We start from the raw sequence: 25134 nt of genomic DNA on the forward strand, positions 1-25134 counted from the left end.
AGCTGATATGCACTTCCAGAAGAAAGCACAGTTTGAACAAGATGATAACTTAAAAAATGTCATTTATTAATATTTGCAATATATAGTAAGCTCACTAGACCCTATATATGACCACATGAATAAAGATTAAAAGTTGTCTTTTTGAAACTACTACATCTCAGATCTGGTTCAACCTATTTAAAAGACACTAACATACCTAACTCAAAATTTATGGCCTGTGCTTTGGGGAAGAGAGGTAAATAAATGTTAGCCTGGAATATTCAGTTACATTCCAGTCTGGTTCAGCCCTTAATTGTTCCTTTTTTTTTTCTTTTTAAAAGATTTATTTATTTTTATTGGAAAGTCGTATCCTCCATCTGTTGATTCACTCCCCAGGTAGCCGCAACGATCAGAGCTGAGCTACCTGAAGCCAGGAGCCAGGAGCCTCTTCCAGGTCTCCCAAGCAGGTGCAGTGTCCTGAGGCTTTGGGCTGTGCTAGACTGCTTTCCCATGCCACAGGTAGGGAACTGGATGGGAAGAAGGGCTGCCAGGATTAGAACCGGCGTGCATATGGGATCCTGGCATGTGCAAGGTGAGGACTTTAGCCACTAGGCTATCACAGCGGGCCTGAAAGGTGGATTTTTTTTTACAGACAGAAGGAAAGACAGAGAAAAATCTCCCATCTTCTGGTTTGCTCCCAAACATCCGCAATGGCTAGAGCTGAGCTGAGCTAAAGTCAAGAACCTTCTTCAGGTTTTCTATGCAGGTGCAGGATCCCAAGACCTTGGGCCATTCTCTACTGCTTTCCCAGGCTATAAGCAGGGAGCTGGATGAGAAATGGAGCATACGGGATACAAACCAGTGTCCATATGGGATGCTGGCACTTGCAGGTGGAGGATTAGGCAGCTGAGCCATTGCACTGGCCCTGACACATTTTTTCAAAAGTCTTCTACTCCTCGTTAAAAACACTAAATGGTTTGGATTTGATGTCCTCTAAAGTCCTTTCTAGTTTGTTTGTTTATTTGTTTGTTTGTTTTGAGGGGTTTCTGGAGTGATCCTGATGGTCATTACGAGAGAGGGTGGGGACCCAAAGTCGGAACCAGGCAAGGACCAGAGAAAGCTCCTCTCCCTAGTCCCAAAGGAAGTTTACTGTTCTGTTTCTGCGGACCGGGTTGTAAAGCTTCTTACAAGTTCAGCATACATGACATAATGCTTGAGATGTACTTACCTGCATAAATAGTCCACACATGAAATTTGGATTATTACAATATTTTATTTCATATTTTTCAAGTCAGAGACAGTAATTCAGAATTCAACTACAGCATTATAACTTTTAAAGTCAAAGTCAGATGAGCAGAATCATAAAGCTTAGTGTTAAATCTTGGAGAGTAAAATAGAATGTTAAATACAAAAATGTACCTGACGGGGGAATCCCAGTACCTATAAAACTGTGTCACATAATGCAATGTAATTAATAATAATAAAAAAAAGAAAAAAAATGTACCTGACAGGGAAAGGTTTTTTTTTTTTTTTTACAAATTATGTTTCAGTGACAGTTACTCTCTTAACAACTGTGCACTCAGAGTTCATAAACATTATTTACATGCTGGGGTGTTAATGTTCAACAGAAAGGATTCTGAATTTTCCTAAAGATACAGGTTGAGGAAGACAAGAATTTTTCATTTCCCCCTCTCCCTGTCTCACAGGGGACCATTATAAATTACATACATCTTTGGTAATATTTTTTACAAAATAAGTGTCCAGATTCTAGAATAATTTAATATTCTTCTTCAACTTGTTTTTAATATCAGACATGTTAATTTCATCTTGAACATGGTAAGCCAAATATCCTGAGCTTCCAGGAATGAAGTCACGAATCTCCCCAAGAAATTTCTTCATGGACTCAATTGATACATAACCTACAAAAATAAAAAAAAATGTTTAAATACATGCCTATGTTTGAACTCCTGTCATGTGATACACTTTTTGTTGTCAATCCCAGTGAGAAAATTCTCCATAAAATATGATATTCATAAGGGTCTACCCTTGCACCCTCATCCCTTAAGCTCCTCCCTCCTTTTAAAGCTGATACTTGATTAGCCACTGTGGTTACTGAGAGCAATCATTGTCCATCTCCCACTGAAAGCACCAACAGTTCATCCTCTGTGTCCCAGCAGGCAGCATTTCCCTGCACTGCTGATACTCACAGCATACTTGAAAGTGATCTTACTGTTCAGTTAACAAAGGTTATGAGTGTAAGTAATTTTGATGTCATCATTATCTGAACAGATTAGGAATAGCAAGACAAACCCTGGCCAAATGGAAAGTGCTCAAGGACTCAAATGACCTTAAGCAACAACTTGATAGCAAATGCTCACTATTTCACTGATTATGTTTTCTGTGTTTGTAATGCAAATATTTGTGGTTTATACTTACTGAAATCTAGTTTAAAAGTAAATAGTGTATGGAAAAATTCTGGTGGAGTTCAAGAATGACTACACTTGATCTTAGCCAAAAGGCCAAGAAGCGATCAAGAATGATTAAATTTAAAAAACCACTACTATCAAGATCAACAGCAAATATATGCATATAGTTTGTTTGGATAATGAATTCATGACTAATAGATTAGCTATGAATACAACTATATCAAATCTATTAATACTTTTAGAAAAGAGATTTATTTATTTATTTGAAAGAAAGTTAGAATTATAGAATTATAAAATATTCTCTGGTTCACTCCTGAGATGGCCACATCCACAAGGGTTGGGCCAGGTCGAGGCCAAGAGCTTCACTTGGTCTCCCATGTGAGTGGCACAGGTCCCAACACTTAGGCCATCTTCCCCTTTTCCCAGGCATTAGTAGGAAGGTGGGTCAGAAATGGAGCAGCCAGGATGTAAACTAGCAGCCAGATTGGATGCCAATATTGCAGGTGTGGCTTTACCTACTGTACCACAACACACGTTCCAAATATCTTTAACACTATTTTAGTCAGGGTCATTTCCTCTACAGTATCTCTGGAAGTACTGCTATACCTTGCATGAATTCATGTTCTATGCCTAATGGCAAGAAATCTGTATAAAATAAGCTAGTAAAAAAAGTAATTAATTGTATTTATACACAGTTTGAAGTTTCTAGAGATGTTTGTGAAGGTTAGAATAAAAAAAAGTTACTACATTATCAAAAGTATTCCTGTAAGTATAAGCATAGGATATTTATAATATCAGAAACTGGTTGTTGTTGTTGTTGTTGTTGCAGTTATGAAATAGGACTGTGAATTGAAATGGACAGAAATCTAATTTGAGCTAATTTAAACAAATGAAGATTTTTCTGGAAAGACTGTCATATCAATCAAGCTGTGAGAAAGGCAGACATATGGCTGGGCCTCAGAATTAACCACTTACCATCACTCTCTCATTGGTCCTAAGTTTTTCTCTATATGTTAGCCTAAGTTTTATTTTTTGAGGCAAGTTGGTTTCCTTTTCATGGTAGAAAATATGGCTACTGGGCCTGGCGTGATAGGTCAATTGGCTAATTTCTTTGTAATCACTGGGATCCCATGTGGCTACTGGATCATGTCCTGGGTGCCCCACTTCCATCCAGCTCCCTGCTTCTGGCCTGGGAAAGCAGAGGAAGATGGCTCAAGTGCTTGGGACCCTGCACCCATGTGGGAGACACAGAAGAAACTCTTGTCTCCTGGCTTCAGATCAGTTCAGCTTCAGCCGTTGCAGCCATTTGGAAGTGAACCAGTGGATGGAAGATCTTTCTGTCTCTCCTTCTCTCTGTAAAACTGCCTTTCCAATAAAAATAAGTCAATCTTTTTAAAAAAATCCAGAAAAAAACTGCAATTATCCCAGCTTAAGTCAAGTCTTCAGTTACAAAGCAACTCTTAGGGGTAGGGACAAGCTCATGTGCTAGAATGTGTCTGTTCCTGTATAACCCAGACAAATTTGGAGGAAGAACAGAGCACTTAGGAAAGGCATTATTGGTGGATAATTCTAGATGTGTCTGTGACACCCAGCCTTCCATTGACCTCAACAGATGCTCCCCTCCTGGCATTCATAACCTATACAGCTGCCTTGATCAACACAGAAGGGATGATTTGTCTCTTCTGAGAATAGGATATAAAGGAGATAATGGCTTCTGTTTGGGGTGCATTTTTTCTCACCTTTTTACTTCTCAGGACAAAAGAAGCTAGTTACTTGTGTTGTAAATAGCTCTCACAGAGAAGCTCACTTAGTGAGAAGCTGAAGTTCAGAGCCAAAACTCAGCAAGGACCCAGGCATGAGTGAGCTTTGAAGCAGAGTGACCTGTCCCCCTGTGCTCCAGCTACCACACTCCTGGATTTCTAACCCTCAGAAACTCTGAAATAAATAAGTGATCATTGTTTAAAACTGCTGAGTTTTAGAATATTTTGACAAATAGCCATAGATTATAACACAGCATCTATTATAGGTTCTCAACTTTCAATTATCGGAACTTTTTGGTATCTGCAAGGTATTTACAATTATTAGTAATTGTTTTCTTACTGTTATGTAACTACCAATCAGAACTTCTTATCATGGATGATAACCAATAATGTCAGACTGAGGGGATAAAAGTTCAGTAAAAAATTTTCTAAAAATAAAAATTAAAAAAAGAGAGAGAAGGATCTTAATATTTTAGGGAGCATATCGCAATGTCTGGAGACATTTTTAGTTGTCACAAACTTGGAGAGAGATGTTGTGGCTCTAGCATATTGTGGCAGAGGCTATGGACACTGTTAAACATTCTACAGTACACAGCACTGATACCCAACCTGCTTCACCCAGACAGAATTATCTGGCCTAAATGCCAACAGGGCCAAACTGGGAACCCCTGATCTAGAACATAGTTACGGCACTTGATCTTAGCCAAAAGGCTGAGAAGCGATTATAACATAGTTACAAATTATATTTTTTATAAATATATTTCTAGAAATGTAACAGTGATTGAGTTGAGCCTAGTCCACTTTGATGAAGATGCTCAAGTTGTAGTCAGGAAAACTGATACCACAGCCTAAATTGGAACTCTCACCAAATAGTTACCCAAAACAAGCTGATTTCCTAATAAAAAGGTATTCTTTTCTGCATAAGTAGCTAGGCATAATATCAACAGGAAATATTTATTATTTCATGTAAAACTAAAGACAAATTATATTTAAAGAATGAAGTTCTCTCCCAGAAAGTGCTATTAAAATATTGTTGTAGAAAAAAAATATTCTTGTAGAAAAAAATATTCTTGTAGAAACATAGACACATAAGGGAGGGAAATAATTATTTTTCAAAGATTTTATTTATTTATTTGACAGGCAGAGTGATACAGAGACAGATAGGTTCAGAGAGAAAAAGATCTTCCATCTCTACTAGTTAATTCCCCAAATGTCTGCAATGAACAGGCCAAAGCCAGGAGCTTGGAACTCCATCTGGTCTCCATATGGGTAGCAGGACCAGAGTACTTCAGCCATCAGCCACTACTTTGCCAGGTGTATCAGCAGGGAGCTGGATTGGAAGCAGAGCAGCAAGCACTCTAATTGTCACACCAATTTCTAACACTGGCATCACAGATGGCAGCCTAACAGCTGCAAAAGGCCAGCCCCAAAGTAATTATTAAATCGGCCAAATGAAAAGATCAGGTTAAAATTAGATTCTAAAAACTAATGAGTTTTATAGTTCTTTTTTGGTTTGCATGCAAATGATCATATTTTAAAAATGTATTTATTATTTAGCATTATCATCTTTTAACAGTTTCTTTATCCAATAGAAAAACTTAGAGCAGTGTCATTATATAGTCAAATGTTAAGTATATACATTTGTTCTGTGTGACTGATTTTAACATTTATCATTGACTTTTTTTTAAAGATTTATTTATTTTTATTGGAAAGCCAGATTTACAAAGAAAATAAGAGACAGAAAGATCCTCTGTCCACTGACTTCACTCCCCAGTGGCTGCAATGGACAAAGCTGAGCCAATCCGAAGCCAGGAGCCTCTTCTGGATCTCCCATGCGGGTGCAGGATCCCAAAGCTTTGGGCTGTCCTTGACTGCTTTCCCAGGTCACAAGCAGGAAGCTGGATGGGAAGTGGAGTAGACAAGATACAAACCAGAATCCATATGGGAGCCTGGCACGTGCAAGGTGAGGGCTTTAGCCACACGGCTACCATGTGTGGCCCTATCATTGACTTTTCAAATGCATTATTAGACATTTGGTAAGTCCAAATGAGCATTAGACATTTAGTATCTGAGGATGGAGCTGCAAAATCAATATCAGTAAACTCACAACTGTGGTTTAAGATATCTACATTTTATCTGAAAGTTTGGGTATAGGGATAAATCAGGGCAGCAACCAATTGCTCCTGATCTTGGGTCTTCAGTACTTCCACCCAGTTCATTTCATTATCTTTTTTTTTTAAAGATTTATTTTATTTTTATTACAAAGTCAGATATACTGAGAGGAGGAGAGACAGAGAGGAAGTGGAGCTGCCGGGATTAGAACCAGCAGCCACATGGGATCAAGGCGAGGACCTTAGCCACTAGGCCACGCTGCCGAGCCCCATTATCTTTTTTTTTTTAAAGATTTATTTATTTTTATTGCAAAGTCAGATATATGCAGATAGGAGGAGAGACAGAGAGGAAGATCTTCCGTCTGTCCAGTGATTCTCTCCCCAAGGGACCACAACAGCTGGTGCTGTGCTGATCAGAAGCCAGGAGTCAGGAACTTCCTCCAGGTCTCCCACATGGGTGCAGCGTCCCAAGGCTTTGGGCCATCCTCGACTGCCTTCCCAGACTACAAGCAGGGAACTGGATGGGAAGCAAGGCTGCCATGATTAGAACAGGCACCTATATGGGTTCCTGGTGTGTGCAAGGCAAGGACTTTAGCCTGTAGGCCACCGTGCTTGGCCCCATTTCATTATCTTTTGCAGTGCACAACTGGCCTGTGACAGAGTTCTATTTTCATAGCCGAGTAGCTGGTTTTTTCGATTTCTCACAGACTCAGTCCAAAAATACACATTCAGTGGAGCAGTTCTGCAGGTTAGTTTAATAAATGAATGAGGTTCCCTCCACTACCATGTAGGACAAAGCAAGGCCTACTTGCTAGGGCAGTTGGAATACAACAGCATCTTTGCTATCACAATATTCCTTTGGTTCTTCCCTTAAAATTTCATTTTAAGTTACCTGTAACCATGTTGTTCACTGGATAATTTTGAAGAGGAAAGTACATCTGCTTTTCCACAGCTGGAGTCCTTATAAAATCCTCTTCTGTGCTGTAAAATAAAACAGAGATTTGCATTTATATTTGTTGGTGGTGGTGGGCTTTGTTTTTGAGCTTGTTTTTGGACTTGTGTGGCAAGAGAGAACTTACTCCAGATTATATAGAGCAAATTATCTTTTTAAGAGTTATATTTCTTTATTTGAAAGTCAGAGTTGCATAGAGAGGGAGAGGATGAGAGAGGGGAAGAGGAAGAGAAAGAAAGATCTGCTACCGGTCATCTCACAGATGACCACAACACCCAGAATTGTGCCAGGCTTAATCAGGAACTTCATCTAGGTCTCCAGCGTGAGCAGCAGGAGTCCAAACACTTACACCATCTTTTGTTGCTTTTCCCGTACCATTAGCTGAGAACTGGATTGGAAGTGGAGCAGCTGGGACGCAAACCCACACCCACATGGGATGCCAGTGTCCCAGGTGGTGGCTTAACATACTACACCACAAACCAGCTTCCTATATAGATATCATTTTTAAGGCTCTTTGATCTGACATCAGTCTTACTGGGAGAAAATGTTAGTGGTGAACTTCCTTTCATATTCTAAGCTATGTAAGGGTCCACTCAATATTTTTGGCTTTCTTTGTTCTTGTATGAAAAAAACATTTATCAAGTCTATCTGGGTCTTTTTCTCAGTATCTCTGACAATATAATAACTCAATAATACCTTATACTTATAAAATATGTACATTTGGGGATCTTCCAAAAATTATGGAAATAACTATTATGAAAAAATTGCATGGATTTCAAAATTATACCAAAATAAGCTTCTATTTTAATTTCATTTCTGCATGAACCTTTTGAAGTACCCTTATACATTTGTGACATTCAAAGAATTAACATGCTCTTCAATAGTACTTCAATACTTTGCTGTAACAAATAAAAATGGCATCTGGGAAAATTATGAGACACATAAATTCTAAAATTACAGAGAGAAGGAGAGACAGAAAGATCTTCCATCCACTGGTTCACTGTCCACAATGGCCGGAGCTGAGTCAATCTGAAGCCAGGAGCTCTTTCTGGTTCTCCCACAGAGCTCAGAGTTCCAAGGCTTTGGGCTGTCCTCAGCTGCTTGTAACAGATTAGAAATTACCTAAAAATCCATTAAAATAGGGAATTATTTTAATAAACCATGGTGAATTCATGCAATGGAATACTACATAATACAAAAAAGCAAAATATGTTTTATGTAGTAATATAAAATGCTATGCAATATTAATTATCAAACATAAAGAGGTAAGGTGAAGAAAAGTGTTTACAGTGAGAAAATGCAGAAAAGAAATATTCAGATGCATTTGTTAGTAAACATACCTAATATTGATTGTCTCTGGAAAGGAAAACAGATCTCCAGCAGCCCCACTTCTCATCCAGCTCTCTGCCTGTGGCCTGGGAAAGCAGAAGAGGATGGCTCAAAGCCTCGGGACCCTGCACCCGAGTGGGAGACCCAGAAGAAGCTCCTGGCTCCTGGCTTCAGATCAGCTCAGCTCCAGCCACTGTGGCTACTTGGGAAGTGAACCAGAGGACAAAAGATCTTTCTCTCTATATGTCCATCTCTCTAAAAACCTGCTTGTCGAATAAAAGTAAATAAATTTTATACAAAAAAACAGATTTATTAATGTTTGACAAACAATGGCTGTGTACATTTACAGGGCACAAAGTGACAGAGGAAGATTTATTTTAAAAAAGATGTTCATAAAAGTGTCATCAGAGCCACACATTGTAAAAATAGTTAAAGGCGATTAACAAAAAAGAAAATGACATACTGTATGCATTCCTTATAAATCATAAAATCAAATGAGATTTTTCAAAATAGGGAAATTCCCAAAGAATATTAAATGGGAAATTAAGAGATAAACTATGTATTTAGTATGACCTAAATTCTATTAACTTGTGTGTAGGCAGCAAACTGTCAAGGAATATATTACTCTTGATGGCAATAATCTATGAGTTCTGGAATCATTTTGTAATTTAAATTTTCTTTATTCTTTTCTAAAGTTTTCATTTTGACAAACTACATGCACTACATTTATTATAACAATGCTTAAAACATAAAACATTACACAACTTTCAGAAGATTTGGGCAACATTTCAGGAGGGGAGAATAGCGTCTAATAAAACTTTGAAGTCTGAATATGTTAGACTTGTTTTCAAATTCATCTCCATTCTTTGATTAATATTGGATTAATTATTTAGCTCTTTAAATCTGTTCCTTTTATTGTAAAATGCAGCTAATAGTATTTACCTCATAAGGTTGGGAGAATCAAATCAAATACTGTGAACTGCTTAAATAACAAATGTTTTGTATTCAGCAAGTGTTCCATAAGTGTTTACCACTAAATATGTGCTCTATATCACTATTAGTAGTGTGCCAGTGTTAAAATTAAGTTTCATGTGTAAATGCCAAGTATATTTTATCTGCGTTCACACTGCACCCTCTAGTGGTTCCATAAAGAAAAGCTCTAAGCAGGAATTTACTTTCCTAAGGTGTATTTGTAATTTTTTTGGATTGGATATATTTTCTCCAGATTTGTAAAACCTCTTTGTAACTTTAATGAAATTATAATTTATAGAAGAACAGCCTAAAATTGGAGAATGCATAAATTAACCTATTAATTTCCATATTAGAAACAACTATCACTTTATCATTTTTACTTCAGCAAATAAACACTAGACATTTAAATAATGAATGCTCCCTATGAATGTTTGAAAAACTTTTTTTATGTTTGAAAAACTTTGAATTAGTATTAGATCATTAATAAATCTGTCAGAGATTGGCTGCAACACACTGGTAAGTTTGTCTTTGCTTGTCCTTTATAGTTTAACTTTTAAAAAGATTTATTTTTATTGGAAAAAATAGATTTACACAGAGAAACATCTTCCATCCAATGATTCACTCCCCAAGTGGCCACAATGGCCACAAGCTGGGCGCTGGATGGGAAGCAGGGTGGGGGGGCACTGGGATTAGAACCGACGCCCATGAGGGATATTGGTGTGTGCAAGGCGAGGACTTTAGTCACTAAGCTACTGCATGCGGCCCTAAAATTTAATTTTTTAAAGTAAAGTAGCTATACAGTAAACCATTTGGGACAGAGTAATGAAATCACTCACAACCTTAAATTACTGCTAATATTTTGTGTATTTTCTATTTGAACATATATATCATATGTATTTAAATATTTCTGTATTTTAAAGATTGAGGGGGAGAGATTGTTTTATCTTTAGATTTACTTCCCAAATGGCCACAAAGGACAGGCTGGACCAGGACCAAGCCAGATATCTGCATCCGGGAACCTGCAACTCTCCACTCAGGTCTCCCCGTGGGTGGAGGGACCAAAGCACCTGGGCCATTCTGAGGCCCTTCCCAGGCAGATCCAGCATTAGCAGGAAGCTGGGTCAGAAGTGGAGCAGCCACAGCTCCAACATGCTCACATGGGATGCCAGCATCACTGCAGGTGGAGCCTTACCTTGCTGTGTGACAAGACACCAACTAAGACTGACCCACTTCTAATCCTGCTTCTCAATCTAGTTAAAGTTTGCATTAAAGATTTCATCCTAAATTGCTTTTTTGATATAATGGGAAATGTGATAAAAGTATCAACCTCACAGGAAGACTGTGTTAATATGATGAAGTAAGTATATAATAAGTGCTCAAAGATAGCTACTTTGAATTAAACATCAGTGTGGTACAGGAATCCAATACCTTTCAGATAATCCTCTCCCATGATCTGTTTCCAGTTCACTGCTTTTCCTAAGTGGCTTTATTTCTTTTGATGTTACTGCAACATTCTGTGGATAGTAAAAGAAATCAAAGTTTTAAAAATCACCACACCAATAAGTCAATCAATATTTGCCAAAAAGACACTGACTATAAAAATATTTGTTAATCATATCCAGTTTAGTGGGAAAACTTACAAAATTTTGTACATAAAAATTAGAATTTTGAAGATAACAGTTGTGATTATGTTGGATCAGTACAATTTTGGCAAATGTAATTATCTTTTAGTTTTTGGAATTTTCTCTTACATGGTCATAATACAATTTAAAAACAGATTTATTTATTTGAAAGGCAGAGAGGTAGAAATGGAACAGGCAGGCTGGGCCAGGCCAAAGCCAGGATCCCAGGACTCAATCTGGTTCTCCCAGGTTGCATTGTCAGCAAGCTGGAATCAGGAACAAAGCCGGGTCTACCCCCCGAGGCAGTGTGATGCATGATGTAGATACTCCAAGCCGCATCTTCAGTGTTCCAGTGGTCATACAATATAAGAAAACCAAACAAGAAAAGGAGTTACCAACTTCAACTTTCTTGAAAGCCCTGTCTAAGGGTTCTAGGGCTCTGTGTAAGCTACAAATAAAAGTATGAACAAATTGACAATTCAAAGTGACAGTGAAGTATCTGAGAAGTTTTGAAAGAATTTTTGTATATTAAGTTTTTTTCTAAAAGAGTTGTGAAAGTGAGGTTGAGTGGGCGGTACAGTGCTGACCTGCAAGTGCTAGCATTGCACAAGGGTACCAGCTGGGGTCCCGGCAGCTCCACTTCCCATCCCGCTCCCTGCTTGTGGCCTGGGAAAGCAGTCTAGGACAGCCCAAAGCCTTGGGACCCTGCACCTGTGTGGGAGACCCAGAAGAGCTCCTGGCTGCCAGCTTCAGATCAGCTCAGCTCTGGCTGTTGTGAACATTTAGGGAGTGAATCAATGCATGAAAGATCTTTCCATTTTTCTCTCACTATGAAATCTGCCTTTCAAATAAAAATAAATATTTAAATAATAAATATTTAAAAAATAAATATTTAAAAATTTTAAAAAGTGACTGATAGGGGTACCTATCATAATATGTTTACGTAATAAGTCATTAAAAATTTCTGTATTCTGATCATAAATCTGTTGCAAACAATAAAAATGCTAGCCAAATTACTTTCCAGATATACCCTTGCAGTTCAGTAAAGTACCTTCTATATATATGTTGTATGGTTACATTATTATAATTAGCTAGGATTCAGTATGACTCAATATTTTGAAAGAATTGGTAAAATAATCTATTGTGTGGTGTAATACACTGTTTAGAGCCAATATAAGTATGTTCTCATAATTTCTTTGCAGAAAAAAATTGGATTGGGTTGAAATGAGAAAAGTTTGGTTCCTCTTTGTTAACAATTAGTTCTGTGAGATAAAACATGTGTTTTTATCTCAATTTTCTCATTTATAAAACCAAATGATTAAAATAATGATATTTAAGAAACTTCTGATATATGCAATAATTATCAAAAAATAACCATTCAGTCATCACCCATTTTCCTGGAAACAATGTGACAAGCCAGGATTAGGTATTTTCACCTTTAGTCAAACTTACTATTATCTCCTTACCAAAGATTATAAAATAACTATTGCTTTTAGTTGATAACATTTGAGAAGAAAAAAATGAATTAATAAAAGGAACACAAAATGTATAAATTAACTGCTTATATTTGGTATATAGTACAAAGATATCCTGCCTTATTTTGAAAATTTCCCAATTTACCTTAAATTGTACAATAAACCTTTAATCTATAAACCTTTAATCTAGATTTATATTCTTACCAGCCTGGATGCCTTTTTCTCTTTTCATTTTCGCTAAATCATTTGAAAACATTTGCAAATACCATGTCATTTCTATTTCTTAATACTCAACATGCATTTTCTTTAAAAATATATTCTTTAATACCACTATCACATTAAAGCAAATTAACATTAATTCAAATCACTCAATAAACACTCCACAGTTAATTTTTTAATAAAAACCCAGAATGTCTTTTATACCCCTTTTAAGTTAAAAAAAAAATTTCAGAATTCAGTCAAGGTTCATGTATTACATTTAATTGTTACTTAGTCTAAAACATATTTTCCACAGCGTATATTAGCAGGGAGCTGGAATGGAAGCGGCAGACAGGCTCTCTGATGTGGAATGCGACATATACAGTGGTGGTTTAATCCACTGCATCACAACTCTACCCCCTTCCTATGCTTTGGTTTTTATAGCACGGTTGTTAAAGGGTTGTATGTTGTCTTGTGGTATAACCCATATTCTGGATTTAGTGTTCTGATGATTAACTCACAATTAGACTCAGGTTAAGCATTTTGAACAAGAATATTATGTAGGTAATATTGTGTACTTATTGTCATATCATACTTAACACAATGTGAGGTTGTTCCAATATTTGTGATACAAAATTTCATTAGTTAACATGGTGTTTTTCAGATCCTTCCATTATAGAGATGCATTGTTTGCCTTTGTAATTCGTAAGTAATTTATAGATGATAATCTGAAATTACGGTTTTACAATCCGTTAATGATCTTTGTCTAAATCAATTTTTATACTTAGGGTTATAAGTGGAGATTTTCCATTCTATCATCCTTTTTATATTTATTAGCTTCTATTATTATATAATGGAAATTTTTCTATCTTTCTTCTTGCCTTTGTAATATCACTATGGACTCATGGTTTCCTTTTATTTAATGTTTTATAATCTGTTATTGTCATTATTCTTTTTGATGTTCAAATTATCCCAAATTAACTATGATATAAACATTTTGAAGACAAAAGCACAGATGGGGACTGGCATTTGGAGCAGCAGTTAAAGATGCCACTTAGGACGTCTGTATCCAATATCAGCGTGCCTGGGCTCCAGTCCTGGAGCCAGTTCTAGCTTCCAGGGACGCATACCCCGTGAGGCAGCAGTGATGCTGAACTACCTGGGTCCATGTCATCTACATAGGTCACCTGTTCTTGACTTCAGCATGGTTCAGTCCTTGACTGTTGCTGACACTTGAGTAGAGAACCAGAGGTCGAAAACTTTCTCTCTCTCTCTTAAAATAAATGGAAAATAATTTTTCAAAAGGATAGATAAGTTTGAGTCAGGATGGCAAAGGCTAAAAATAATCGGTTTTTAGTACTATGTAGATGGCACAGCACAGGAATTAGAATTTACACTGGCAGGAAATAACTGGTAAGAACCATGCACTTATAACCACTTTAATATTGCTATCAGAAGCAAAATTTCAATTTTCTTGCATGAATACGTCCATTTACATAAAAATACCTCATGTACTACTGTAAAAGCAATATCAGATCAGATAATATTCAATAAAAACATGCCCTTAACTCCTTAATCTCGCTCAAAGGTGCTAACATATGACAAGCAAACATTTCTAAGATTACATTGATTTCAGAAAATTTTGAAATTGGATTCTAATCAAGTACCTTAATTTACTCTTACCTTTTTTTTCAGAAAACATTGATCTTGTTCCCAAATAAAACTACCAATTTTTCTTCTTATTTCTGTGGTAAGAAAAATAAATCCAATACTGTTTTTTAAAAGTAACTTTATCAAATCTCCCAACATTTACTTGAAGTCTGAAATGTCTGGCTAATGGTATTCCATTTACAAAACTATGACACTTGTTAAATGCAGATTCCTACTGAATCCACTCAATAGGAGGAGGAGGACTTCAGGAATTTGTTTTTCTAACAAACTCCCCAAATGCTCCCAGTGCATTATGAAAATCACTGGGCTGACTCTTCCTGTTGGAATAAACTTCTTCACTAGACATCGGTGTCTGAATCAGTTCAAGCATTAATAAGGTGGACAGCTGCCCAGTCAAAATAAGCAGAGTAAAATTGTTGAGTTTGCAGAGCAGAGATCCTTGAAAATTCATTTATTTGCTAAAAGAAAGGTACACAAGCAATATGTCTAGGAGGATTGGAAGTGCAGGAATTCTACAATATTGACCAAATCAAAGGAGTGCCAACATCCTAAGTCAAAGCTCTTGAAAGTTTGCACTTAAATAAATAAAAAAAGAGGGTAACATCACTCAAAATCCAATATGGATGTCCAGTACAGTAGCTGCTAGGTACATTTGGGCACTGAATACTTAAAATATGTGGTGAGCCCAAACTGAGATGTACTGTGTGTGATAAGTATAAAATAAACACTGGATTTCAATGATTCAGTATCAAAAAAAAAAGTATGACAATAGTTTGGATATAAAAGGAACTACGGGAAGTCAGTGGAAAGGTAGAATTAGAAGTTTATTTTGATCCAATTTTTTTGAATTTGATTTTTCATTTTATTTGAAAGATGGAGGCAGAGATCTCCCATCCTCTGTTTCAGTCCTCAAATGTCCACAACAATAAGGGCTGGGCCACACCACGCAGGAGCTCAGAACTCCCTTCTTGTATCCCATATGGATAGCCAGGAACCCAGGAACTTGAGCCATAATCTGGTGCCTCCCAAGAAACACATCAGCAGGAAGCTGGATCAGAAGCACTCAAACCAGAATTCCAGGCAGAACTCAAACCACACACTGTGACGTGGGATGTGGGTGTCCCTAGTAGTATCTTAATTGCTTCTACCATAATCTTGCCCTTGGTACAAAAAAGAAACAAATAATTGAAATTCATACATGATTTTTTCCATAATACCTATTTTTCATGAATTTTCAGAAGACCACTCATATTAGGATATATAAGACATTTTAAACATTAATTCAGCTTTTTAAAGATTTATTTTTATTAGAAAGGCAGATCCATGGAGAGAAGGAAAGATCGAGAGAAAAATCTTCCATCTGCTGGTTCACTCCCCAAATAGCCACAATGGCTGAAGCTGAGCCCATCTGAAGCTGGGAGCAAGGAGCTTCTTCTGGGTCCCCCATGTGGGTCCAGGGTTCCAAGGCTTTGGGTCATCCTCTAATGCTTTCCCAGGTCACAAATAGGGAGATGGATAGGGAATGGAGCATCTGGGACATGAACCAGTGCCCATATGGGATCCTGGCACATCCGAGGTGACAACTGAGCCAGAGCCATCGCACCAGGCTCTTAAATGTTGATTTCATCTATTTCTTTTATTCTTTTAACTGTGATTACCAAAAACTTTTAAATGCATATGAAGCTCACATTTGTGTCTTCCTCTTCTAGACAATACTGCTCTTAGCTGGATAAGATGTATACTTTTAATTTCTTTTAAAAGACAAATTTTTAAGAAATTTAAAACATGTTAATACAAGATGCTAAACTCAAAGATCCTGGCGCTATAGCCTAGCATCTAAAACCCTGGCTTTGCACACACCAGGATCCCATATGGGTGTCGGTTTTAATACCAGCAGCCCCACTTCCTATTCATCTCCCTGCCTGTGACCTAGGAAAGCAGTAGAGGATGGACCAAAGCCTTAGGACCCTGCACCCACGTGGGAGACCCAGAAGAGGCTCCTAGCTCCTGGCTTCGGATCGGCACTGCTCTGGCCATTGAGGTCGCTTGAGGAGTGAATCATCAGAATATCTTTCTGTTTCTCCTCCTCTCTGTATATCTGACTTTCCAATAAAACAATAAAAATAAATCTTAAAAAAGATGCTAAACTCAGATATAATAGGAAATAGAATTAAAATCAGATAAGCTAGTCTCTATAGTATAAGCTACTTGAAGGTGAGTATTTGGTGATTAGCACACTCATTTTTAACAAATAATTTTTTTCAACAAGTTAATTAACTTGCACAAACCACTTAGAACAATTTCATGTTATAAATTACAAATAGTTCTCACTAGGACAATAACTATGGAAGAAACTCAATATTTGCAAATTATAAAACCTCTTGTATGGAAATATTTTTCAAGTTTCTTTTTTAAAAGATTTATTTATTTTTATTGCGAAGTCTGATATACAGAGTGGAAAAGAGACAGGAAGATCTTCCATCCGATGATTCACTCCCCAAGTGACTGCAATGGCCAGAGCTATGTCAATCCAAAGCCATGAGCCTGGAACTTCTTCCTGGTCTCCCATGCAGGTGCAGGATCCTAAGGCTTTGGGCCGTCCTGGACTGCTTTCCCAGGCCACAAGCAGAGAGCTGATTGGGAAGTGGGGCTGCCGGGATCAGAACCAGCGCCCACATGGGGTCCTGGCGTGTTCAAGGCAAGTCACACCAGGCCCTCAAGTTTCTTTTTAATGTTTGTTTCATTGGGAGTTTGTACTCAGCTTCAATCTGAATTTCTGGAGATATTGTTACCTTTTGGTAAAATTCACATCAAGAGTTGGATAATAAAGTAACACATACAAAAGTATGATGTTTAAGGTTAGACAAGAAAAGATTGAAGGGTTTCTGTAATAGTTCAACTGACTAATCTTCCCCTTGCCAGTGCCAGCATTCCATATGGGCATCAGTTCATGCCCCAACTGTTCCACTTCCCACCCAGCTTCCTGTTTATGGTCTGGGAAAGCAGAGGATGGCTCAAAGCCTTGGGATTCTGCACCATGTGGCAGTCCCAGAAGATGCTCCAGGCTTCTGTGGCAGATGGTCCAAGTCAGACTGCGAAGAGATGGGCCCAGTTCTGGTCCTTGTGGCTATATGGGCAGTGAAAGCGCAGATGGAGGATCTCTGTTTCTCCCTTCCTTTCTTTGTATCTTTTATTTAAAAAGGCTTAAAAATCCCTGAATGAAGACAAAGATTGAGGACAAAGACCAGAAACGTTGGTTGAATGATCTTTGCTGACCTTTTTGCAGGCATTCAGGAGGAAGAATGAAATGACCTAAAACCACGGAATTTTTTGTTTCAGCATTGGCTACTGCTGAGAGATAGTAGGCATGAAAAACTGTAGCATTATCCTCTATGTAATCAAGGCTCTGATATATTCTAGGAGAAAGAAAAATAAATCTTTTAGGCTATGAAATAAACATTCAAACTTTAAAAATAAATGATAAAGCACTAATGTCAGGGACAGTTACATGAAAAGATACATTTAAGATGATCCTTTTTTTCTGGCAAAGGAGTAAAATATTACTCTTTTGGGAGGTCTGAATCTAGGTCAATCTCAACGTTAGAGATTTCATAAATGATTATATGAATTCAGGAACTTGACCTAAAAATGTTACTGTTTCCTGGTCATTCACAGTAGATAGAGTGCAGTAACCTATGATTTTCATTCATAATCACTGTCATAATGAGAGACCCATGAATTCTTAGGCGTAAGACAAGCCTTCACATAGAGAAGGCAACCTTTTTGCTAAATCTGTCAAAAATATTACACAACAGCAAAAAAAAAAAAAAAAAAGGATGGAGGAGGGGCGATGCATGAAGGTACAACAAGGACAGATTGGGTTGACTGGATTATGGACCATGGAGGTTGCTGGGTTTGGAGGAGTCAGGCCCTGGGGCAGGCACACAGGGTGATGAGTTCTGAGTTAGGACATACTGTGCATGAGAACTCTTCAGCAAACATGCGCCTAGAGACCAGGGGCCAGGCCTTGAGCCTGAGGAGGAAGGGAAAGGAAGCCCTAGAAAGTGCTGGCTTCCCATCTCAATCTACCATCAAAAGTTGTTAGTGGAACGCCTAACTCTGCCCTCATTCTGACACGTCCTCAGTACCTCAGCGTGTCTGGGTGCGAGGCATCACAGCTGAACAAGAACTCTGCTGCTTGTGGGTCGCTGATCATCCCTCCCTGGGCCACTGTGAAAGCAAGAGCACAGACTGAATCGAGCAGGTTCAGCGGGATGCACCGCCTCAACCAACCCTTCGGGCCAGCTTCCTACCCCAGAACTGCTTCAGGTCCTGGCTGACGCTGCGGCAAAACCAACCACGCTGCCCGTGAAACATGGCGTTGTCTCTCGCTGTGAGAATGCGTGCGGCGGGGACCCTGACGCTGAGGTTGGTGATTGGTCCCAGCTCTGAAGCCGAGCTCAATGATTGGTTCCCAAGGGCAGTGGGCGGGAGAGGTCAGAGGCACGTGAAGAGAGAGCGTAGCGCCCAGCTGGTGCTGACGAAGTCGCTGGGTTCCTCAGAAGCTGCGCATAAGGCGGGCCTCTCAGGCTGGTGAGTTTTAAAACCTACGTATCAACAAAGGTATTGTTCTCTGTTGTACAGGCATGGGCACAGATTCTGAGGCGTCAAGTATTATTTTCAAGCAAAACGCATTTTATCATTTCACCTACAAATGTTTCGCTTTGAATCTCTAAAATTTGAGGACTTTACAGAAAACACAACTAGTACCGTTACTGCACTTAAAAAGTAATTCTTAAACATAGGTATTACCAGTGTTCAAATGTCCTCCAGAATAATGGTTTTCTTTCATGGACTCACTCAATCTCACCGCACTTCTTACCTCAGTTACAATAAGCTGGGTTTTTTTTTCTGACGTGAAATTCCTTAAACGTTTTTATAATTTCTATGTGTTTTACTTGATTTTGAATTTCTATTTTTCTAATTTCTTGAAATAGGTGATTGGTTTTCATTTTGATATGTGTATAAATGGGCATAAATTTCTTTTTTAAAGAAAATTAGTTGGAAATTAATTGAGACTGGCATTCTGGCATAGCTCGTAAAGCTACCACTTCCAATGCAGGCATCCCATACGGGCAGTAGTTCAAGTCCTCACTGCTCCACTTGTGATCCAACTCCCTCCTGAATGGCCTGAGAAAAGCAGCAGAAGATGGCCCAAGTGCTTGGACCCTCGCTATCAACATGGGACACCTGGAAGAAACTCCTACTCTTGGCTTTGGTCTGCCTAACCTGACCAGTGGAATGAAAACATCTCTCTGCCCCACCCCCCATTATAATTCTTTCAAATAAATTAAGTTTTAAAAAGAAAGTTAACTAATTTAGGAGGAGCACTCCTATGCATTGGTTCATTGCCCCAAAATGCCTGCAAAGGCAGGGCAAGCCAAGAAATTCAGATCTCTCATGTGGTTAGCAGAAACCAATTACTTGAGCCATTACTGCTGCCTTCCAGTGTCTACCTTACTAAGAAACTTTTGTCAAGGGTTAGAGCCGAGAACTGAAGATAGATACTCCAGTGTGAGACACTGGCATCTTAATGGGTAGCCCAGTGGGCCTATTCCTAAATTTTCTTTTAGATTGCATGCCATAAATTCCTTATTATTTGAAAGGCAGAGTAACAGAAAGAGGGATAAAGCCAGAAAGAGAGAGAGGGAGAGAGACACCTTTTACCTGCTGGTCCATTCCACAAATGCTGCAATGGCCAGGGCTGAACCTGACCAAAGTCAGGATCCAGTAGTTCTTCCAGGTATTCCACATTGGTACAGAGCCCAAGCTCTTGAGCTGTCTTCTGCTGCATTCCCAGGACACATTAGCAGGGAAATGTATCAGAAGCATCAGGAGTCGGAAGTATCAAAAGTGAAGCAGAAAGGACTTGAACTGGTGCCCATATGGGATGCTGGCATTTCAGGAAGCAGCTTAACTCAACAACACCACAGTGTTGGCTCCGTGCTGCAAGGCTTTGAGTTTTATTATTGCTCAATTCGAAATATTTATTTTTACAGTGAATTTTTTGACTCGGATTATTTGAAATATTTTTGGATTTCCAAATACATGCAATTTTCTATTGTTACCGATTTTAAATACAGTAAAGACAAAGAATTGGCTGTGTGTGCATAATTATAATCCTTTAAAAGTTGTTGACATTTTCCCTGAATTTTTAGTACGCCGTTCATGTCCTGAATGTGTTTAGGAGGGATGTTCTGAAGCTGTTGAACATTCTGGAAGTAGTGTTCCATATGTGCTGATTGGGTTAAGTTTGTTAATCAGATTGTCTGATTCTCCATCAATTACTGGAAAAAAATTTTTTTTTAAACCCTCATACTCTATTTGTAGCTCTATCAGTTCCTTCTTGTATTTGTTCATTTTTGTTTTGTGGATTTTGAAAGTACATCACTATACAAACAAATACATTCTCACTTGTTTTTATTTTCTAGTTGATTTAGCCATTGAGCATTTAAATGTAGAAGGCCAAATCTCAAAATTTATAAAAAAAAAAAAAAAAGTATCTTCCTGGCCTCAGGATTGGCAAGGATTTAAAACTTTTTTAATTTTATTTTTGATGATGTTTACAAAGTTGATCAGGGTGGGAAGGGTTGAGGATCAGGGGATAGTGAGTGAGACTATTGTTTACCCATTCTTAGAAAGGGAAATACAAGAGGACAAACCATGTCCAGCCTCCCAACTGCTACATTACCTGAGGGATGGGGAACTGCCACTCGATGCCATCCCAGGGTCCCCATTGTGGAGCATTTTCTGGCAAGGATTTTTTTTTTTAAATAAGATACATCAAGCATTTAGTATGACAGAAAATATGCATAATTTTGACTGTATTAAACTTTGTCAAAATCTCCATAATTAAGTGAAAATGTAGGTGACAAAAATGTGGCAAATTACGTGCAGTACCAAGCAACAGTGCAGACCCTGGGAGGTGGCACTGATGGCTCATGTGACTGGGTTCCTGCCACCCATGTTGGAGAGTCCTGGAGTGAGTTCTCAACTCTGCCTCCATGTCATTTCAGGCATTAAGCAGGTGAATTGGAACTCTCTGCTCTGTCGCTCGCTCGCTCTCATCTCGGGCTGACTGGCTGGCTCCCTGCCTCTCAAATTAAAACACACAGGTAAGTTCCTTAGGACAAAATGGTAAGTTTCTTTTCATGCTTGGGATATGGTTCTGTGCATAGTAGGTACTCAGCAAATGTTCCTAAAGCATTGGTTCCTCAACAGTTAAATTACTGAGTACCTGCTCCAAGATTAACACTCCATCAGATCCTTTGGATGGAAAGGTAACTCAAAACATGTAAATGAGTTACTGCAGTACTGTGAGATAAGTACAATTAAGAAGCTAGCTATAAAGTATAGGGGTAAATAGAGAAGTGATTATGTCTTGAAAAAAGTTGGGAAGTCTTGTCTTCTAGAGATCATTTTTAAGCTGATTGTTGGAAGAATTAGGGACTTGCCAGATGGAAAAGTTCAGGCAGAATGTAACACAAAGTGAAAAGGCCAAAATCTAGGAATGACAGAGTGTGTTCCTAGTTTGTTTGTTTGTTTGATTGTACTGCCTTTGTTTCAGGAAGAATCTAAGGTAATTTATGTTCCAGTCTTTTCATACTGGAGTGGTTAGAGATGAGACTCAAAGATGGCAGGAAGTATATTATCAAGAGTTTTGTAATTGATGCTTGAATATGAATTTTATATAATGGAAAACGAACCCAAGAGGACTGATAATCAGATTTGTTGTGAATTTTCTGTATATTGAATGACTGAAGATAGAAATTGAAGATTAATATGTACATTTATATGATTTCATTTTTGTAAAAGGCAAAAGTGCATTTATGTGTGTTTATATATACTTGTATATACAAAGGAAAATGTTTCAAAGGATATATTTTAACTTGTTCACAGTGATAACCTCTGGGGAATGGGATTAGAGGGAAGGGGATTTATGTGGCTGTCTGTATACTGGGTGGGATATTGTGCTTTTATTTCTGTATTTGAATTTTTAATAAATATGTATTATTTATAATAAAATTTAAAAAAATTAAAACACACACACATATGTTGATTTTGGTGTAAAAGATTCTAAAATCCATACATAGTATTTTCATAATATGCATTTCTATAAACTTTTGAAGATTCCTCTTATACATTACCCACATTCTTCTGTATTTTATAATTAGATTTTAAAAAATAATAAAAGTATGTCAACTTAGGGAACTTTATCTGGAGTAGTAAGTCTTAGCACATTGACTGGGGCCTCTTTTACCCTCTACATCATATAGGATGTTTTTGTTGCTATCAGCCTCACTCTCTTGCAGCCTAGGATACAATAATACTTACATATAAAATAGCCCCAGCCATGATTTTCATGAGTGCTATTCAGGGTCTTTTTAGTAGGTAAAAGTCATATTAAGTGTTTTATAATTACCCTCATTAGAAGGATTTATGTTCCTAGTTACATTCTGAGTTCTGTGTAAACGGGTTGTTCAGGTGATTCAGTATACAGTAAACAGTTGGGAAAACTGTATTAAAGTAAATGTGTGTCATTAATGTTAGGATAAATGCTGGAGAGCTGAGGTGGTATGTCAAAAAAAGCTTTAAGGCAGATACCTACAGAGAGTGAAAAAATATGTGTGTTACTCTGGTCTAGTGTTATTCACCTGGTTATCTGAAGACAGCATTCATATTTTTCTTTTCTTTTATAAATAGTTTTAATATAGTATAATTTGTGTTCTGTAAAATTTTCCATTTTAAGTGTGCTTTTTGCTAATGTCTAGTTTATATGACATCACCATAGAAATATTGCTTTTCAAGAAGCTGTTTTCCAACTTTAGACTTTTTATTCACTGTTATTCATGTTTTAATCTGACTAATCCCAGTTTATAATTCCTCCTTCTACACCAGTGAAGATATCCTTGGCTTTCTCTGATGAACTCTGTTGAAAGCACTTGTCTGTTCAGAGATAGACTTTAGATATTAAATATCTGGAATTTTAAGAGGAAGCAAGTCAGCCCTCTTCTGTCCTCCAAACCCTTGGTCATAGTCCTTGAAATTTTTTTTGCCATAGTGCTTAAAACTACAGCATTGAAGTATTTTCCTATTGAATTTGTACTATATATTACCTAGTTGTGTTAAGTCAATGGCTAATGTTCTGAGTTTGATAATACTAAAATTGCACAAGAGATTGGTTTTCTAGTGATATTTTTGATGTATTTAAAACTGAGGATTATGATACCAACAACTTAATTTAAAATCATACATAATTATAAGTATGAGCCTTTGGCGTAGCATTAAAGATTTGGCTTCAGATGTCCACAATCTGTATCAGAGTGCTTGGGTTCAAGTCCTGTTCTGCTTCCCGGTAATGTATGCCCTGTGAGGCGGTGAATAATAACTTAAACTCTTGGATCCATGCCACCCATATAAGAGACCAAGGTGGAATTCCAAGCTTCTGGCTTCAACCTAGAGCATTTGAGGAGTGAACTTGTAGACAGAAGATCTCTACCTCTCCCCTTATCTTTCTCTTTCTGCTCTGTGCATTTCAACTAAACAAATTTATACACACACACACACATATACATTAGAGCTCATCTGAAAACTTATCTACCCAGAGCTGTGACAACATGTTAAAACTTCTGGAAACACTTTTTAAACTTTTTGAAATCTTAAATTTCTTTTCATTCTATGTAAGAGAGAATCATCCTCCTTGAACTGCAGTATGCTAGAGCTGGGCCAGTCTGAAATCAGGACCTAGGTTTCCTATGTAAGTGGCATTGATTCAGCTACTTAAGCCATGCACACTTCCCAGGGTGTCCTTGCCAGGAAGCTGGATCAGAAATGGTGTAGTGTAGACTTGAACCAGGCACTCCTTGAACCACCACTCTCAAGTAGTATATGAAACACTGCCCCACATTCCTACTCCTGGGCACCTTTATTTTATTTATTTTTTTAAAAAAGATTTATTTTATTTTTATTGCAAAGTCAGATATACAGAGAGGAGAAGAGACAGAGAGGAAGATCATCCATCTGATGATTCACTGCCCAAGTGACCGCAACGGCCAGTGCTGTGCCAATCTGAAGTCGGGAGTCAGGAACTTCCTCCAGGTCTCCCTCGCAGATGCAGGGTCCCAAGGCTTTGGGCCATCCTCGACTGCTTTCCCAGACTACAAGCAGGGAGCTGGATGGGAAGTGGAGCTGTTGGGATTAGAACAAGTGCTGGTCACCTTTATAAAGGGATTCTAGGGGCGGGCATTATGGCACAACTGGTTGAGCCGCTTGGTCAACATTCTATATTGAAAAGCATTTCTCTCTCTTTTTCTCTCTCTTCTCTCCTTTCCTCCCTCATTCTCTCTCTGCCTTTCACATAAAAATAAGATATATCTTTTAAAAAAATAAGGATATCCCAAATACCACAAACTAATGGCATAATGCTCATGAAATATTCTGTGTCATAGAAGACTCCAGAGAAGTAGGTCACCTTGAGTGATTGCAGTGAAACCCATTTAGGATGCTGAGAACGGAATTTGTGAATCTTGCTCATTTCAGAGTTTTCCTAAACTGAGAAGAGATTCCAGTGAGACTGGTA

General features: G+C 37.9%; 1 protein-coding gene and 1 non-coding gene across 2 annotated transcripts; both read right to left on the bottom strand.

Moving 5' to 3' along the window:
- Window positions 1-1505: 1505 nt before the first annotated feature.
- On the bottom strand, window positions 1506-18902 carry TERB2 (telomere repeat binding bouquet formation protein 2). The gene is made up of 7 exons (XM_004578392.3): window positions 18809-18902; window positions 18644-18725; window positions 17772-17911; window positions 14508-14569; window positions 10958-11043; window positions 7169-7257; window positions 1506-1898 (listed from the first exon to the last, which is right to left on the bottom strand). The coding sequence occupies exons 1-7, from the start codon at window positions 18870-18872 to the stop codon at window positions 1747-1749; spliced, it is 675 nt and encodes a 224-aa protein (XP_004578449.2). The 5' UTR covers window positions 18873-18902; the 3' UTR covers window positions 1506-1746.
- Window positions 2328-2510, bottom strand: LOC118759397 (U2 spliceosomal RNA). The gene has a single exon (XR_004996180.1). It is a non-coding gene; the product is annotated as a U2 spliceosomal RNA (small nuclear RNA).
- Window positions 18903-25134: the final 6232 nt, after the last annotated feature.

Source organism: Ochotona princeps, chromosome 6, assembly GCF_030435755.1.
Source record: "Ochotona princeps isolate mOchPri1 chromosome 6, mOchPri1.hap1, whole genome shotgun sequence".
Taxonomy (NCBI): Eukaryota; Metazoa; Chordata; class Mammalia; order Lagomorpha; family Ochotonidae; genus Ochotona; species Ochotona princeps.